This window comes from Phyllostomus hastatus, unplaced genomic scaffold (assembly GCF_019186645.2).
Source record: "Phyllostomus hastatus isolate PE091 unplaced genomic scaffold, TTU_PhHast_1.1 phas_contig_41, whole genome shotgun sequence".
Lineage (NCBI taxonomy): Eukaryota > Metazoa > Chordata > Mammalia > Chiroptera > Phyllostomidae > Phyllostomus > Phyllostomus hastatus.
The window spans coordinates 1752567-1772183 of record NW_025333876.1 but is presented as its reverse complement, the minus strand read 5'-3'; the positions used below and the strand labels follow the sequence as shown (position 1 = coordinate 1772183).

General features: G+C 40.5%; 1 protein-coding gene across 2 annotated transcripts in view; it reads left to right on the top strand.

Annotated features, from left to right (window-relative positions):
* The window catches only part of USP12 (ubiquitin specific peptidase 12), a 96294-nt gene extending 88560 nt beyond the window's left edge, over nt 1-7734 (top strand). For both annotated transcript variants that reach the window (XM_045844822.1, XM_045844824.1), the window contains 2 exons: nt 3274-3352; nt 4566-7734. In XM_045844822.1, coding sequence (XP_045700778.1) covers nt 3274-3352; nt 4566-4667 — 181 coding nt within the window. In that variant the 3' untranslated portion in view covers nt 4668-7734. The remainder of the gene's footprint in view (nt 1-3273; nt 3353-4565) is intronic.
* The last annotated feature ends 11883 nt before the right edge of the window (nt 7735-19617 follow it).

Below are 19617 nucleotides of genomic sequence, written 5' to 3'. Positions count from 1 at the left end.
ATAGTTGTAAAATAGGCACTCATCCTTTCCCCCCGAGTTTTGGGAAAACATACTAAAAGGATGTTTTATTCACCTAAAAAAATCCTGGCCTCCCAGCTGTAGCTGTCCCTCCCTACTCCCTGCTCATAATATGACATCTAGAAGTCAATCCTCTGTCATGATAGTTTTGAACCTGCATGGCCTACATTAGCCTCTCTTCATGTGTTTTATACTTTGCTGTCATCTTTTCCATTTTTGGAACATTCGATTTTTAAAGTAAGAGTGATGACATGTGAATGCACGAAGATGGTAAGAGATAACTCAAAGAACCTGTAGTTATTCAGACCAGAGGCTGTAGAGGCAGAGAAATCTGGGTTTCAGTTCTCACTTCGTCATTTCTGGTCAGTGTGACTTCATACAGAGCTCCCTGAATGTCAGTGTTCTCTGCTATAAAAGGTAAAAAATAATAACTACCTTACTTCATTGTTAGGATTAAGGAAAATGTAAATTACTTAGCTCCTGCTACTGTTTTAATAAAAATATAATAATAATGTTAGCTTTTCATACCCCAACTTTACCATTTTGTAGCCCTTTCATATTCAGTGACAGTTTTACCCAATTTAAATTCTGTTCCATCTTTTGGAATTGCTCTACTCACAAGATCTTGAACTTGGAGATCTTGATCATAACCCTGGGCCGTCTCCCCTCTCTGTCTTCTTTTAAAATTTAATCCATCCTGTTTCCCTTACAGCTTCTTAACTCTTGACCTTTCTTTTTAGCTCTTTCCTTGATCTCATGTGCTTCTCCTCCCAGCCTCACAACCAGTCAGCTGTCACAAGCATTGTGACAATCTCTTGCTGCTTGCGTCTCCAACCTTAGCTGTCAGAGTGCTGTGGGAGTTGAGGGGTGGGTGCTCACTGACTCCTCACAGGCCGGCTGACTGCACTGGGGCTCTCTCCTGCCTTAGTTCCTGTCACCCCCGCACCCCAGTCTCTTACTCCTTTTCTCTCACTCTGCACCCCTCATGCCTTCTTCTTGACCCCTGCTCTGCCTGTTAAACCACTGCGTGTCTTCTTTGGTGCTCTTCTCAACAGCCTCATTTTCCCTTGGGTGCTACTCTGTAGTATATTATGTTTATCCATTTATATGTCTCTTTTCCTTAGGAGAATGGGCACTTTTTAAAACAGGAAATGATTTGTCCATTAAACAAAACACTAATAATATTTTAATTTTTTAATTTTTATTTATAAGATTTATCTGTAGACACATTTCATATCAGTATACAGGGCTCACCTTGTCTGCACCCTTTGACTATTGGGAGATCTCATTTCCACCATGTTTGTGCTGGTCCAGTTTGCTCTCCCTCTACTCCCAGTGCCTGTTCTATAGTAGGTTTCTAACAAATGTTTGCTGAATTATTAAATATTATGCTTTAAGTCCATCTCAAACCCCAACTCCTTTATGTAACTAACCTATCTTGATTCCTCAGCCCTGTTCCCTCCTCTCTCACTGGATGAGGTCTTGTTTCACAGTCCCTGTGGCTCCGCTTTTATCTCCTGTTCTGTATACACTCTTGGAGAAGCTTACCCACTGACCTGGCAGTGTGTTCGGGCAGGACACTGTCAGTGTCTCTCTGACCCCACAGCAAGGGCACAGTCATTTGTACTCATCAGGCATCCATGCATGTTGAGCTAGCATATTTTATGTCTAGAATGCAAATCCCTAACAAACAGCTTCCTTGGGTATAAATTTATTACTCTCAGTCCTTCATCTTATTATTAGTTTCTGTAATTAACTTTTTCTACTTTTCTTCAAACTCTTAGCCAACTTCCTCTCAGGCTCTGTCATTCACCCTTTCTGTGATTTTTCTTCCTTTTCAGCAGCCCCATTAAAAATTTGTTTTCATTTCTTATTTCTTACTATAAAATACATGATTTTAAAGATGAATCCTACAGAAATGGACAAGTTAGACTATTATAGCATTAAAATCTTTTTTACAAAAGAATGTTTTGAGATGTTTTCCTCTGTAGTGAAAAGTCTTCTTGTTTTGTGGCATTTTGTCAGCTAAGATCCCGTCTCACCTACAAACCGAGAGATCTGACACGTGGGAACATAGCAGGTCGCTTATTCTAATATTTGAGGTTGCTTCTTTCAAAACAGTATTCACCATAAAGAATAATTTGTCTTGGAAATTACTTCAAATTTTATAAGATCAATTATAGAATCACACTTTAATAAAAAATTGTACATACATTTTTATCATGATAACAAGATTATATTATAAAGATGTCCACATGAGTGAGTGTATGTACATATGTGTGTATATTTAAATCTGTAGACAATCTTATGTGGCCCCCAAAAGATCTCTGTTAATTCATATGTTACTCAAGGAGATACAGTTTTGCCCCCTGTGGCACAATTGACAATATTTGGACTTTTTTTTTGACATTTTAGCTTTTTTAAAAAATATTTTATTGTTATTCAATTACAATTGTCTGTATTTCCCCCCCCCACTCCTCCCACCCTGGCCAAACCCACCTCCCTCCCATGCATACATACACTTTTATAGTGAATCATACTTAAATTGTGAGAGGTTAAAATCTTTAGCATGGCCTTGCGTAAAGCAAAGAAATTTGTTTTAAAAGAAATCTTTATTTTTACGTATATCTAGATTTCTATATTCCAGATTTATTTAAAATGAGCTACTGAGACAATTATAATAATTACAACTTAAAGATAGCACTAATAATACTAGTCATTGGGCAAAAGTCATTTGTCTTTAAAGAGGTTTCTGAAGTTTGAGCTTGAGTTTAGAACCATGAATTTGATATCCTCTTTTCTGCCTTTTCAAGCATCACATGGGGTCTTTCCATGAGAGAAAAGCTGCTGCCGCAGGGGTGAGACTTACAGATGACTCTGCAGCACTGTGTCGTGGTTTACCTCAGCATGTCCTGGCTGTGACCCCTTCTTTCCCACCAAAAATACCAGAAAATCTTATTTAAATCTTTCATCAAATAAATGTGAACATTATTTCAAAGACAATAAAGAATTTTAATAGCATAGTTTTATAGTAATAGGATACTTGTTATATTTCTCAAAGTAGAGTACTAATTATTTGATTTTAAAATTGAATGTGAGTTCAAATCAGTGTAGCTTGATTTGGGGGAGAATGAATAAGTAAGGAGTATTTTATCCCTTTTGGTTTTTCTGCTTTATAGGACATGAAATTTAGGCATAGACAGGTAATATTAACAAACATTTTATTAAATTAACTTCTTTTTCTCTTTGTTTCAGTGGTCCTAATCGAGGCCATTACATTGCAATAGTTAAAAGTCATGACTTTTGGTTGTTGTTTGATGACGATATTGTAGAAGTAAGTAGTTTCTTCATTTCTTATTTTTTTTCAAAGTTGTGTGTGTGTGTCTTACTCTTCACATTTTTCTCCCAGCTTCTCATTCACACATGACAGGCGATGAGCATTAGACAGATGTCTGGGTCTTCAGATTGTAATACCATTTCTGCTTTGTACTCCCCACATCCAGTCCCAGTGCTTGAATTTTCAGCTGACCTTTAGTTACAGTGTTCAGAACGAAACAAGGGGTAGGTTCTAAAAACAGAGTTAGTTTTTTAAAAACGTTCATTATTAAGGAAGAAATGTATTGAGCTATAACATACCTATAGGAAAGTGCACAAATCTGAAGCAACAGCTTCATGGATTTTTGCATGGGTGTGCACACACACATATGAGCATGAACACACACACTTGGGCATGCACACATGCATGTCCACACACACATCCAGATCAAAGTGTGATATGTTTTCAGTGCCCCAGCAAGCTTTCTTTTTCCTCCTTTTGATTAATGCCTACAGTTCTCTTCCCTCTACACACTTTCCTTGAAACCCATTATTCTTACTTTTATCGTTATCATTAATATTGCCTATCCTTGACTGTAAATGCACTTGTCAAATATGACTCCTTTTGTGTTTGGCTTTTTTCACTCATCATTATACATGTGAGATTTCTTTTGGTGGCTTGTAATAGTAGTTCTTAATTGCTACGTAATTTTCCATTGTATGAATATACCAAATCAGAAACTTGGCTTTTTGTCCTTTATTGACTATTATGAATAAAATTACCTTGATTATCCTTGTACAGGTCATTTCCTGGACATATGCACTTATTTTCTTGGGTGTATATATTAGGTGTGACTACATGAAGTTGCCATTTCTTGGGTCCCAAATTGTCGACTATTAGTGGTTTCATGTATTTCGCCTGATACCTAGGAATAGAATTGCTAGATCAAAGATAGTTGTATGTTCAGCTTTAGAAGAGAATGCTAAACATTTTCCCAGTGTATCTGTATGATTTTACATTCCTCCCAGCTATGTATGAGAGTTATAGTTGCTGCATATTCTCACCAACACTTGGTATTATCAGTTTTACTAATTTAAGCCATTCTGCTTATGTAGTTTTTTATAAATGAGAAAATGAAAGGCGTGTTTTCTAAGAAATGTTGAAGGTTTTACTGGAGTTAAGCAGTTCATGGAGCTTGTTTGTGTACTAATGTTTACATTTTGCCTCACAGAAAATAGATGCACAAGCTATTGAAGAATTCTACGGGTTGACATCAGATATCTCAAAGAACTCTGAGTCTGGTTACATCCTTTTCTATCAGTCTCGGGACTGAGTGGGAACCGTGATGAAGAGATTTCTGCCTCATTTCTTCTCTGGTTATTGCGGAAAGGATCAAGCACTGATTTTTTGAGGAAAGAGAAATGCAGGAAGCTCAGGGGGCGGTAGCACACTTTGCACACAATAAAGCAAAGACTGTGGATTAACAAGCTCTTCCGATCATGGTAGTTGATTTATTTGCTCAGGTATCATGCTATCTGTGCAGTTCCATTCAACGAGGAAGTGACGTCAGAGATAGCAGCTCCTCCTGTAAAACAGCCTTCCGGTAATTGACACGCATGTTCTCTTTATTAATTGTACCAGTAATGATTTGAACTCCTTGGGGTGCAGTAGAAAGAATAGGAATCTGAGCTAGGTTGTATTGATAATTTAAGGAGATGATAGAGAACACACTGCATAATGTACCTGTGTTGAGTATGTGTAGAAAGAATACTCGGTGGTCTTTTCAAGCGTGAACCAGAAATACTTTTGGGCCCAACACTTGCAGTTGCCTTCCTGATGTAAAAAAAACTAAATAGATATTAGAATCCAGTGTCAGGAAGACAAATATGTTTTGCTTCTCTGAAGAAGCTTTTAATAATATACAGTATATGTATATGTAGGGAACAATTGGTCAAAAGTGGCTCTTTGTTTCCCCAAGGGGAAAGACTGGCTTTGTAATTATAATTTTTCCTTATTTATTTTACTTAAAAACTGGTAGAGTCTAAGTATTGTATGAAGTGCCCGTGATTCTGTCAGTAAATTTTAGCATATTTTTACTAGCTTTTGTCAGTTTAACTAGTCCTTTTGTTTGTTTCTATTTTAAAGTGAATTTTAAACTCTATTTTAAATTAGTAAGATACCTTAAGAAAAATTGCAATGAGAAGAGGTAAATATTCTTTTTTAGGAGGAACTGATATCTCTGGCTAAAAATATTTATCTTTTGTTATAGTTTATAAGTCAGTTATTTTATTCAGCTTTAATTTCAATAAAATAAGAAACTGTCAAAAATTTCCTGTAGTTGTTGGAATGATAAGAAACATTCTGGTGCAGTGGTTGTATACCAGTCTTTAGAATTCTTAAATACTCTAATGTTTCAAGTTGAGGTCATGTCTGGAGGATTCGTGTCAGCAGTTAGGTTATTTTCCAGTGTCATTCTTAACTTGGAAAGAAGGGATCATTCATCATAACCCCAGCAGCCTGGGTAGTTCACTAACAAACCTTTTGAAAATTAATTTTTAATGAAGTAGACCAGGAATACACAAACAAATCCTTTTCCCTCTCTACCTTTACAGATCTTCCTGGAAGAATGTTTAGAAATTAACTTTGTTAAGACTTCCTTCTTTTGGGAGTTTTAAGAAGTAATGTATGTAATTAAAATGTGTGTAAATTATTGCAGTTGACATTTTTCCTTGTAACAGTAGGTTCTCTGACAGTGGCCAAATGTCACTTGCAGAAAATAATTGGATATATATTCAAAATAATAGCAATCAGGCCTTGGATAGCCTTTATCCAAGTCTTTTCTGGCAGTAACTTTTTTAAATTGCTGTAATTTTCTAAACTTACTTTACTAATACTGTTGAATACAAAAAAAAAACAACAAAAAAAGAATCTTTTTGTCTGCTGCTATTATTAACATTTATTACCTGTATCTTTTAGCTCAGGAAATGACTTCACCTATTCGTTCCATGAACATATCTCTAACAGGGTCACTTAGCTAATTGGGCTGTTTAACAGATGTGCTAGAAGAAAATTATGATGTATTTTGACAGATTGCTTTTTAAGGTACAGTTTCCCAAGCCTTATCCTGGCTGGAATTGTTTTGTACAAATCACATAGCCTGGCTGATTTACCAACATTGCACAGAGAATCACAACCAAGGATGTGGGGAAGGTCATAGCGGTGGAGCTGGGTACATTTCTTATTTTGAGGGCTTAACCAAACTGTCTTGGAATGTAAAGCTCTGTTTCTGCGGCTTTCAGCACAGAAAAGGAGAGGAAAGTGAAGCTGAGTTGGTTTTCATAGGAGTCAGGCCACAGCACGTATAAGAAAGATAGATGAAGTCATTTGCATAAAGGTACAGCGTTGGGATACTATGTTTTGTTTTTCACAGTGTACATGTAAAAACACAGTAAAAGCCAAGGTTAAATTTCATATTAAAGCAAGTGATAGCATTCTTACTGAGTTCCATGGTAGTCACACACTGTTCACGTCCACACCGTATCTAATAGTATGATTTGTCAGGGGAGGGCCTGTGGGGTGATGGTTCTCAATTTACTTTTTATTCTTAGTGCAGCTACATCTAGGTAAAATGTTTGGAAGCTTATCAGAACTTCAATATACTTTAAAAACATATACGGTTAAGACTGGGGGGGAATGAAGATAGAGTGAGAAAAAGGGCCCATGTAGACAGCGTGGTGAGATGGTCTCTCAGCTGACTGTGGCTGAAATGAGGGGCGGGCTTCAGTTGCAAAGGATGGCCGCTTGCTGTCTGTGTACATGATTATTGGGGTGCCCATCCCATATTTTGTATATTGGAATAAAAATTTCTATAAATGACCATAACTAAAAGTAAATATTCTAAATTAAGTCTCACTTCAAAGTCATATGGCTTCTGTCTTGGCAGCCTCACCTTTAGAAGATTACTTAAGACAGAAGCCTTGTGACTTCAGGAAGGAAAAAAGGAAAGTGTCACATAGAGTCTTGTTGCCTCTAACCATCAGTATAGGGTTTTTTCTCTCCTTGATGGCAGTAGAAAGACCTCATTTTCATAACATACTACTCCTGATAACTTCTTTAAAGATACTTTTCATTAAAGATTCTTTCATGAGGTATTTAACTGGGAGCTGGGAGGCTAAGGCGCTCAGGTCCTGGCTCTTCAGTGAATTTAACTGTGTGACCTTTGGCAAGTCACTTAACCTCTCTGTGCTTCAGTCTCCCTATCTTGTAAAGTGGGAGTAATACCTACCTCACAGGGTTGTTGTGGGGATTAATTAGATGTAATGTCTGTAAAGCATCTAAAGTTCTTGAAGAAGGCGCTATATAAATATAAAATAATATCTATTAAAGTTGGTTTATTTGTGCTTGTGGGTTTTAAGTGTGTTTTTTCCTTTTTGCCTGAAGTGCATTTGCAGATTAAAAGTACACACTTCAGAAATTGTCTTACTGCTGTTGCTCAAAAGTTACTACTGTTGTTATTCAAAGAGATTTTTCCAGAACAGCATTCCATACTGTATTTTTCTTTTTGGAATAGCGTTGTATTTCCCAAAAGCCCAAGTTTAAACATTTAAATCTAGAATCATGGAACCTTAGAGGGGAGACGCCTTCGAAGTCACTTTCCCTCACACCCCTCTTCCCTTCCAGTGTGGTAGTTGCTCCTATAAGATCCGTGCTTCAGCTCGTGGAGCCCGCTCCACTGCTGAGACACTTGAATAGTTGTTTATGCCGCCATTATACATGATCCGCCTTTCACAGTTCTTGGGAATCCTCTTCTGGAAGCACTCTTGTCTGTCTGTCTGAGTGTGTGAAGAAATGTCCTCAGAATGAACACAATACTCAGTGAACTAGACCACCATTGGGGACCTTAGATTGCGTTTTCTGTTCTCTAAGCATCTGTGTCACACACTTCAGACTGAACTTTGAGTTAACGAAATCACCTATATTCAAGAGAGTTTTCATGAACTGTTGAAAAGCCAAGACTGCCCCACCCTGTTTACAAATCCCCTTGTTGCCAGTGCCTGTGCATGTATTTTAAAGCCTTTCCACCTCTTCATTTATGTTTTTTATGATGGCCTACTACCTTATTTTTACTTATTTTTTTAAACTTCATTTATTTTTAGAGATAGGGGAAGGAGGGAGAAAAAGGGAAAGAAATATCTGTGTGTGAGAGAAACATCCGTTGGTTGCCTCTCGCATGCCCCCTACTGGGGACCCAGCCCACAACCCAGGCATGTGCCCTGACTAGGAATCGAACTGGTGACCCTTTGGTTCACAGGCCAGCACTCAATCCATCGAGCCACACCAGCCAGGGCCTACTACATTAATTTTAATCTCTAGAGTTGCTAAAGTAACAACTTGTCACTGTGGAGTTAATACTGTGATAGGCCTCATCTGTGGCATTTTACTCTTTTTTAATGTTAATCTTGACAACAATCTCTGTGAGGTAGTGATATCCTCATTTTACAAAAGGGGAAACTAAAGCTCTTCAGAGGATACAGGCAATTTCTCCAAAGTCACTCAACTGGAAGGTAGGTCAGGTTTCATATAGGTGTGACCTCATTGCCAAGGTCCTAACCACAGCTGTCATTATCAAAAGATTTTATTTATTGAGGAAAAAGCACATAGCATAAAATTTACCATTCTAACCATTTTAAGTGTATAATTGACACTAAGTACATTCACAATGTGCAAATATCACCACTATCCACTTCCAGAATTTTCGTCTTCCCAAACAGAAACTGAACCCATTAAATAATAACTCCTCACACCACCTCTCCAGCTTCCACTTACCTCTTTCCTACTTTCTATCTTTATGAACTTGACTGCTCTAGGTACCGCATATAAATGGAATCATACAATATTTGTCCTTTTGTGTCTGGCTTATTTTACTGAGCATGTTTTCAAGGTGAATTTGTGTTGTAGCATGTGTCAGTTTCCTTTTTAAGACAATAATATTCCATTGTATGTATATGCCACATTTTGCTTATCCATCTTTTCATGGACATTTGGGTTGTAGCCATCTTTTGGCTATTGTAATGCTGTTATGCATGTTGCTGTACAAGTATCTGAGTCCCTATTTCAGTTTTTTTAGGTATACGAGTTCTGTCCAGAAAAAATTCCAGCCATTGTTAATATAATGAGAATGGTTTGCATCTAGCAGCCAAGGAGAGTGGACTGGAATGTGCATGCATGAACAATGCACTGTTGAGTGAGCGTGGGTACTATGTGGTCATTGCATTCAAAATGAGCAAGTAGAGCAACGAATCTACATCAGATTTTGCATTAAGCTTGAACATTCCTCTGCAGAAACTATTTGGAAGATTCAGAAGGCCACAGCTCTGGCCAACTGGTGACTGGCAGCTTCATCATGACAATGCACCTCATGCATCGTGTCTTGGCAAAACATCAAATCACTCAGGTGACTCAGCCCCACTACAGCCCGGATTTGGCACCCTGAGACTTCTGGCTTTTCTCAAAACTAAAATCACCTTTGAAAGGTGAAAGAGATTTCAGACCATCAGTGAGATTCAGGAAAATACGCCAGGGCCCTTGATGGCAATTGGGAGAACTGTGAGGTCCGAAGGTGCCTACTTTGAAGGGTCTGAGGCGTCATTGTCCTGTGTATAATGTTTCTTGTGTCTTGTATCTTCTTCAGTAAATGTCTCTGTTTTTCATATTACTTGGCTAGATACCTTCTGGATAGACCTCGCATACTAGGGATTTCTGGATCACATGGTAAATCTGTTTAACTTTTTCAGTAACTGTATAGTGTTTTTTACAAAACCTGCAACATTTTACATTCCTACCAGCAGTGCACCTGAGTTCCAGTTCCTGTATATCCTTCTCAACACTTACTATTTTCTGTTTTTGTTGCTGCTGCTGTTTAAGGGGAAGACGGTTTGTAGTGGCCATCCCAAATGGTGTGAGGTGATTTCTCATTGTGGTAATGCTGATGATTAGTGATGTTAAACATCTTTTCATGTGCTTATAGGTCATCTATCTTTTTTGTAGAATTGTCTAAGTTCTTTGTTCATTTTTAAAAATTGGGTTGTTTTGTTATTGAGTGATACATCCTAGATATTAATCCTGTTTCAGATACGTGATTTGCAAATATTTTCTCCCATTCTGGGAGTTGCCTTTTTACTCTCTTATTATAGATAGTAACCTTTGATGCACAAAGGTTTTAATTTTGATAGAATTCAGCCTCCCTTCTCTTGTTGCCTGTGCCTTTGGTGTTATATCTAAGAAGTCATCACCAAATCTAGTATTATGAAGCTACTCCTATAAGTTCTTCTAAAAGTTTTATATTTTAGTAGTTGTAGCTCTTACATGTAGGTCTGTGATCCATTTTGAGTTAATTTTTGTATGTGGTATAGGTAAATGTCCAACTTCATTATTTTGTGTGTGGATATCCAGTTTTCCCAGCACAACATGTAAGACTGTTTTATCCCTGTTGAGTATGCTTGGTGTGCTTGGCAAAAGTCAATTGACCGTATTTGCAAGGGTTTATTTTGGGACTCTAGTCTTATTCCCTTGGTTAATATATCTGTCCTTATGCTAGTACCACACTGCTTTTTATCACCGTATCTTTGTAGGAAGTTTTGAAATCAGGAAATGTGAGGCCTACAGCTTTGCTGTTGTATTTCAAGATTATTTGCACTATTCACAGTCTCTAAGATTTCATATAAATTTTAGGAGGGGATATTAGTTTATGCAAAAATTGCTGTTGGAATTTTGATAGGGAGTACCTTGAATCTGTAGATTACTTTGAGTAGTATTGTTATCTTAACAATGTTAAGTTTTCCAGTCCATAAACACAGGATGTCTTTCCATTTATTTGTGCCATCTTTAATTTTTTTTCAGCAATGTTTTATAGTTTTTAGTATACAAACAAGTCTTTCACCACCTTGGTTAAATTTATTGCAAAGTATTCTTTTTGATGCAGTAGGATTCTTTCTTAATTTTGGGGTGGGGGGATTATTCATTGTTAGTGTATAGAAGTGCAGCTGAATTTTATGTATTGATTTTATACCCTGCAACTTTGCTGGATTTGTTTATTCTAACAGTTTTTGGTGGACTCTGAGGTATTCTGCATATATAAGAGTATGTCATTTGCAAATAGTTTTACTTCATCTTTTCCAAATTTGAATGACTGTTACTTATTTTCTTGCCTAATTGCTCTGGCTAAAATTTCTAATACTATTGAATAAAAGTGGTGAAATCAGACATCCTTGCCTTGTTTCTAATCTGAAAGGAAGAGCTCTCACCCTTTCACCATTTATAAATGGCCTTTATCATGTTGAAGTTTTCTCTCTATTGTAATTTGAGTGTTTTTTATCAAGAGAGTGTGTTAAATTTTATCAGATGCTTTTTCTGTGCCATTGAGGTGATCATACGTGGGGGGGTGTTACTTCATTTTATTAGTGTAGTTTATCACAGTGATTACTTTTCATGTATTGAACCATCCTTGCATTCTGGGAGTAAATCCCATTTGGTTATGGTGTATAATCCTTTTAATATGCTGCTAAGTTTGATTTGTTAGTGTTTTGTTGGTTTTTGCATGAATGTAAGAGATCCTGGGCTTGAGTTTTCTTATAGTGTCTCTGGCTTTGGTATCAGGGTTATGCTGGCCTCATAGAATGAGTAGGATGTGAGAATATTAAAGTATTTGTACAAATAAGCAAAACTTACATGCTCACTGTAAATCATTATTAAGAAAGTTGAAGGCATAATCTTTACCCTGGAGGGATTTGATGTCAACTAAGAGGCGTCAAAGGAAATGGGTTGCTAGGAAAGTCAGCTACGTGCTTAAACATACATGTGACCCTGAAGAACAGGTGGAGCAGTGTGGGGTGGACAGGTGTCACTGACATCCACAGAGACAGTTAGATCACCAGGCCCAAAGAGAACCTGGAAATCAAAAACGGCGGGACTAGGTACACTGTGATAGGAATGTAAGAATATTAATTCATGATACTCTTTGGTAATAGAATTTCAGACCTGCTTCAAAACGCTTATTTCCCCCTTGTTTCCCTAAGGAAAGACTTTATCACTCTCAGGAATTCTCACTCAAGCAGCTACTATGAAGCCCTGATTCCTGAGGACATGAGCTTACTCTCTTCTGCATCAGGTGGCACTTACTATAAATCACCTTAATAATCAGTTCCTTTTTAAAATTTCCTCACTGTTGTCAGTGATTTGCCCTATAATTAAACTGAGTAACAATTAAAACTTCATACCTCCTAATTGTTTTTGAAGAAGCAAAACTCTTTTTAAGATTAAGACAAATAGTGCCATTCCATGGATTTGTCGAATCATTCCCAAGTCTGGGTGATTCGCAAAATTATGGGGGAATTTTACAAGTGTTCAGATTTTTGAAATCTGTCCCCCAAGATTTTGATTAAATGGAGACAAGAAATCTAGCTTTCAAAAGCTTCCCCCCGCCCCAGAGGATTCTGATCATCCATGTTTGGGACTCCTTGGGTTAGACCTTATCAGAAGTTCTTAGTATCTTTTTTTCTGTACGGTCACTGCTAATCTGGAGTTGACCTAATGAGAGTGTTGTCCCAAAATCAAAGGAACAGTCACAGGAAACTTAAGCGGGGACAGAAAACTTGTGTTTACACAGTGTTGGAAGGGTTGCCGTTGGAGGATGCATAGCTTCCAGGATGGAACTGGGGTGGAGACCAGGAAAGGGCGGAGAGGCCGCAGTGAGCACCAGGAAAAGCCTTTGGTGGCTGAGCAGCGAGAGAGGCTGGCGCACTAAGAATAAAGTGTCAAGCTGGTGTCCTTTGACCTGTTGCGATGGCGTTCTTAGACTGGATAGGAGGTTCTGCTAGATGACCTTCAGCTTCTTCCCAGGTGAGGCAGCCAAGACTGAGGGTCAGCAGCAGAGCTGGTGTCTAGCCCTGTTTTCTGTTTCAGGGCCCATAGTCTGTTCTTCATCACGCTGTACTGTAGCCTCTAAAACAGTGGGACAGAGAATTTCACTATGGGAAGAATTTCAGTTGTCATTAGGTCATCACCGTTCCCTGCCTGGGGAGCTGCATTGAACAAAACACCTGTCTCCAGATTCCCAAAGTAGCAGAAGTTGAGTTTATGTTGCTTTCAGTTTGAGTAGGCACAGTGGCTGGCCTTGGGCGAGTCTGCCCTCTGTAAGGAAGAAGCACTTTGGAGAACATTCGGGACCTTTAGATTTAGGGACTTCTGAACTGTGGCCAACTTAAAGCATATGAAAGAGTAACTGAAGGGTGACCTAATCACCTTGTATGTTTGTAATACTGTCCCGGTACATCCTGGGAAAGGCAAAGAATAAGATGGAATTTTGATTTTACTATACTTGGCTGTATGATCGTAGAACCTGCCCATTCACTGCTAAGCACCCATCAGGAAAGTGGTGTGCAGTCTGCGCCTATCTGGGGACGATAAATCAACGATTGTGCTTGCTGTTTTCAACCTTCTTACTGAAACTGGTTTGCTGGTAGCTTTTCCCTTCAGGTAGAAACCATTTCACAAATGGTGTTTATTTTAGGCTGCAGAAAGGAGTGTTTTCTTGGCTGGACTTGTACTGACTGGTTGTTTATAACCTGCCCGAGTTTTGCACTTATTTTAAGGGGGAAAAAGACCTATAGAATGATGAGGAAGGTAGATGTACAAAATCGAGTATCAGTGGATTACATTGCTAGCTGTAATGATGGGAGCTTCAGGAAATAGAACTTTTTACAGGTAAAGATCTTACCTAGCTCTCTGGTGTCATGTATGTGTAGCATTCCGAACGTCGGGGGCCCACGTCATGTCAGGGCATTGTACACACTTTGCTCTCTGCTGTGTATTAAACTTGACTAGAATTGGTTTGAAATTACATTAATTTATCTCATTGAAAAGAAAGTTGGAAACTGAAATAAGGTTTATGATTTCATGCCAAAGTAGGCAGGGTTGGAGAGATTTGTACTTTTAGAAGATGATCGTGGGCTGTGGTTTGGAGGGAGGCCAGACTGGGTGTGATGAGTCCTCAGGATGACGGGACTTGGAGTGGGCTGGCAGGGGACAAGGAGAGGGGCTGTTAGGGCGGATTCCTAGGTTTCTCTGGCTTGCACAGTCAGGGAGAGAGAAGAGCCTTTTGCTGAGAACGCAGGGGGAGATCTAGGCTGGGGGGTTAGATCATAGTGTTCCATGGTATGAACAGCACAGGTGGTTTGCAAGCACTTGCTTTTACTAAACTGACATTGCCTGGCAGTTTAGGGAGGTGTAGCCATGATGACTGAATAACTGGAATTCGTACGCTCAGGATGTACCTTTTAGCCTCTTTCCTGCGTACCATGTGTGCAAAGCCTTGACACCACAACTTGAGACTGGCTGAGCGTTGCAGTGGTTGTTGTGCTTCTGAGATCACTACTCTGATGAACTCACAGATGGTGTTAGAAAGTCTGCAGCGGCCTAGGCATTTAATAACAGGACGGCTGGATGAAATTAGCAGCCTAATGTTGAAGAGTGGTGGGTGCCTTTTCAAAGTTTTTATTGGAAACTAGTTGTATCTGCATCATTTGCTCTGGTATAAGAATTTTCCTTTCATCTGTGGAACAGTGATGAATTTTAAGTTACCCTGGAGAGACTTCAGGATTAAAAAAAATTGCAGTTGATGGGCAACTTGAACATTCTTGGAGAGAAGTTCTGTGAAGTGAATTTACTGTTGGATAGGGAACCCCTCTTCTGCCGTATATAATGTGCACGTTTTGCCCAAATCTTGGAGAGAAAAACAAGGTTGTGCATTATACATGAGTATAATGATTGCATACCATGGGTGCAATAATCCCATGTACAATGTGCACAAAAATGTGGGTGCGCACTATGCACGGGAACACGTTATACATGGCAAAACAAGGTGAAGCCCAGGCTTGAGACCTGATGAAACTGTCCCAGAATCCAGTTGTTAGATGCAGAAGTTGCAGCCGCACAGGATGTAGGATGACTTGAGTGCAGCCTTTCAGTCCCACCTGGTGGGTGATGGCTTGTTGGTATCACTTGCCGCCAGCCTCTTGAGGGGGCTGTCTGGTCAGAGACCGCTTTGGCGGTGTGTCACGTTCCTCTGACCCGGGTTTTGTGTCAGCACCAATCCAAGCTGAACTGGTGATCACTCGGTAATCATAGTTTATTCTCTTCTCCTTTGTCTGTCGGGCTGTCACACACTTGAAGTAGACAGCGAGCGGGCACTCTCGCTGACTGAGCGGGCATTCTCAGCTGCTGGACCTGCGGCAAGTTGCATGGCCCACCTAAGCCCACAGCCCTCATTTATAAACAGCAGAGTCGTACTGTCTGGTAGGAACGGTGTGAAGCTAAATGGAGATGCATGTATGACAGGCTTCCTACAGTCTTGGCAGCAGTTCCTCAACTAGTGTTGTCTAGAAACAGGCTGAACCCAGCACTAGTTTCTTAGACATTTATTGATTAGTTATTATTTGGTGCCTATTGAATAGCGTCATATCATAGTGAAAAGCATTGTAACAGTTGTTGCAAGGGCTATAGAGAAGGCTAAGAAGATTGCTGTTTTTGTGGAGCTCACAATGTAGAAAAGTTGATTTAAAAAAATATGTTGCTATTGTTCATGCTATTAACAGTTGTCCCAAGATTTCCCCTTCATCCCCCTCCACCTAGCCTGCCCCCCACTTCCACAGTCGATCCCTACACTGTTGACTGTGTCCATGGATCATGCATATATGTTCTTTGACTAATTCCTTCGTCGTCTTCCAACCAGTCCCCACATCTCCACTCCCCTCTTACAACTGTCAGTCTGTTCCATGATTCTGTGCCTCTGGTTCTGTTTTACTCATTAATGTATTTTGTTCATTATATTTCATGTATAAGTGAGAGCATATGGTATTTGTCTTTCACTGACTGGCTTGTTTCACTTAGCATAATAGTCTCTGGTTCCATCCATGCTGTTGCAAAAGATGGGAATTCCTTTTTCACTGCTGTGTAATATTCCATCGTGTAGATGTACTGCAGCTTATCTGTCCACTCATCCACAGTGGGCACTTACGTAGTTTCCAGATCTTGGCGATTGTAAATAACACTGCTATGAACATAGGGGTGCACAGGTTGGATCAGCACATGCAGAAAAAATGCAACCAGACCACTGTCTTACACCACACACCAGAATAAACTCAAAAGACTTCAATATAAGTTGGGATGTCATAAGAGTCCTAGAGGAAAACATGGGCAGTATAATTTTGCATAGTAATATTTTGGCCAATAATATCTCCTAGTGCAAGGGAAATAAAGGAAAAAATAAATGGGGCTACATCAAAAGCTTCTTCTGCACAGCTGAAGAAAACAGCTTCAAAATGAAAGCAGAACCCACTGTACAGGAGAACGTATTTGCCAATGATTCAGCAACAACGGTTTGATCTCCAAAATACAGAGAGAATGGACATGACACCAGGCAAACAACCCAGTGTGATTGCACCTGTAAGTGGAACCTAATCAACAAAACAAGCAAGCGAGCCAAATGCAACCAGAGACATGGAAATTAAGAACAAACTGACAGTAACCAGAGGGGAGGGGGTAATTGGGGGGGGAAAGGGGAAGGGTTTTCAAGGAACAAGTATAAAGGACACACGGACAAAGCCAAAGGTGGGTAGGAGTGAGAGTGGGAGGCAGGGATGACTGGGGTGGGGGGAAAATGGAGACAACTGCACTTGAACAACAATAAAAAATAAATGGGCAAAGGACCTGAATAGACACTTCTCCAAGGAAAAGTTAATGAAGAAAAGGACCAGTCACACCCGGCAGAAGGGTCCTGAGCGCAGCCTGCTGTGTGACGAGCACTGAGGGGCAGCCGCCTTCACGGGGCAGTCCCAGCAAGTGGCAGCCGGTGCGCACGCATTCCGTTCCTGCCTGCTGAGTGCCGACCGGTGAGCAGGACCACAAAGTTGAGTAAGACTTTGTATGCGCAGTTCATTCAGTAAGGGAAACAGTCAAATCAGTAATTAATTGTGATGATACGGTGTTGAGAGCCCGAATGGGAACATAAAATAAGACAACGTGGGAACACAGAGTAAGAGCATCTGAATCATTGCCTGGCAGGGAAGCCTCCCCGAGGAAATGCCACTGGAGCCGAGCTTTCAAGGAGAAGTCAAGGTTATTTAGATCAAGGAAAGGTTGGGGGGGACCCCAGGTGTAACAGTGTGTGACACAGAAAAGCACTATGTATTTGGGAAGGACATAGGTTTATGACTAGAGCAAAGTACATTTAGCTACATGAGGCAAGGAAGGTAGGTAGGGTTATAATTCCAAGAGGCTTCATCAAGCTAAGCAGTTTAGATTTTTCTAAAATAGGCAGAGGGGGTTTTTGAAGGATTTTGAGTACTTGGCTAACGGATTTTAAGTATCAGGATGATGTTTGGGAAGATAGTGTCAGTAGCAGTGTGGAAGCATATTTCTTCTGCCCACAAGAGGAGAACCAGCGAGGAGATTGTAGTAATGCACTTTGGAAGACAGAGGAGCCCGGGCAAGGTGATGGTGTTGGGAATGGAGGTGGCAAATCAGGATCCTGAGGTTGAATCTGTAGGGTCTGATGGGAAAATCAGCAGGAGGAAGGACTCCACTCTGCCCCCAAATGTTGGTGTTCTCCCCGGTTCTCTAGGCATTTGCTCTTCGCTCTTCTGGGACAGCTGCATCCACTCCCATCGCCTCACTCATCATCTGATGCCAGCGACTGCTAAATCTCTGTCTACCTGTAGCCCCGAGTCCCAGCCCCATAGCCAGTGCACCTCCTGGGCAGCTCCACCTAGATGTTACACCCCTTCCTGCTGCAACACGTACTCACCTCCCCACAGCGCTCCCTGTCTCCCTCGTTCCCCCGCGTGCACAAGTCAGAAACTGGAAGCGCGTCGCGTTCCTCTATCTTCATGCTGCACATACGTCTCACCACCAAGCCCCGGCAGGACGACCTCCTAAAATTCCTGGTCCAGGCTCCTGTGCCTCCTGTCAGCATTTAGGCCTCCGGTCTCAGCCTGTGTAAATCTGTCCTTGGCCACAAAATTTGAGGGCTTGTTGAGGGTACGTTTCTTGAATAAGTGAAAGAACTCACCTGTTTAAAAATATTAAAATGAGTCCATGTTCCTTGTGGTAAAATCCAATTTCTTTAACAAAGTCCCTGATAATTTGGCACCTGACCACCTTTCCACTCCTACTCATTCTTACACTCCCTCCCCCATGAAGACACACCCCCTCCACAATCTAGGAGTCTGCTGTACTCAGTAACTTTTAGTCCCTAGAACACAATGTGCTGGTTCTCTCTCCTCCAAGCATTTGCGGTCTGTTTTTCTTCCTGTAAGACCCACCGCACCCTCCAATTTTACCTTGAAGACACACAGTCATCCTCCAAGTTTCAACTTTGTGTCCTCATCTCAAGGAAGTCTGTCCTAATCTCCCAAAGTCAAGTTTCATTCCCCTCCTAAGCGCTCCCGTAGCGCCCCCGCACTCCCTCTGTTAGAGCAGTGCCCACACAATAAGGTTGCTTCTTGACCTGTCTGCCAGCTCACAGCCAGCCCCCGCACCCCAACCCCAGCAAACTACCCTCACCTCTCTAGGTTTCAGTTGTGAGCACCGTCTGTGAGGGGTGTGTCCATCTGGAATACAGACACCTGAAGAACAGCGAGTGAAGAGATGAATCTGGATGACTGACCTTCTGATGTCTGGCTTGGATGACTAGTTACATGGGTAAAAGCACTCACACTTAGAGAACATAGTTGGGAGGGATTAATTTTGGGGAATGATGTTTGATTTTGAGTGTGTTGGCTCAAGGTGCCTGTAATATGACCAAAAGGAGATGCCCGGTAGGCAGGTGGAAGTCGGAGCAAGAACTTGGGACAGGTTAAGCAGAGATGGACCTGGGAGTCATTACTCTGTAATTGCTACTTGACACCATTGGTTTAGATGAGTTCACCCAGGAAATGTGTATACATGAAAGTATGTACTGGGACCTTGCTGGTGTCCTGGAGAATGCTGGAGAGGTGGGAGGGAAAACCAAGAAAAATAAAAGGCAGTAGAGAGAAAAATGGAAGAACCTGTTAACAAACCAGGGAAAAGAGTAGCCAATGGTATCAAATGTTAAACAATCTAGTAAGATGAAGATAAAAACATGTGTCCTGGCTGGCACAGCTCAGTGGATTGAGCACAGGCTGTGAACCAAAGGGTTGCCAGTTCAATTCCCAGTCAGGGCACATGCCTGGGTTGCAGGCCACGGC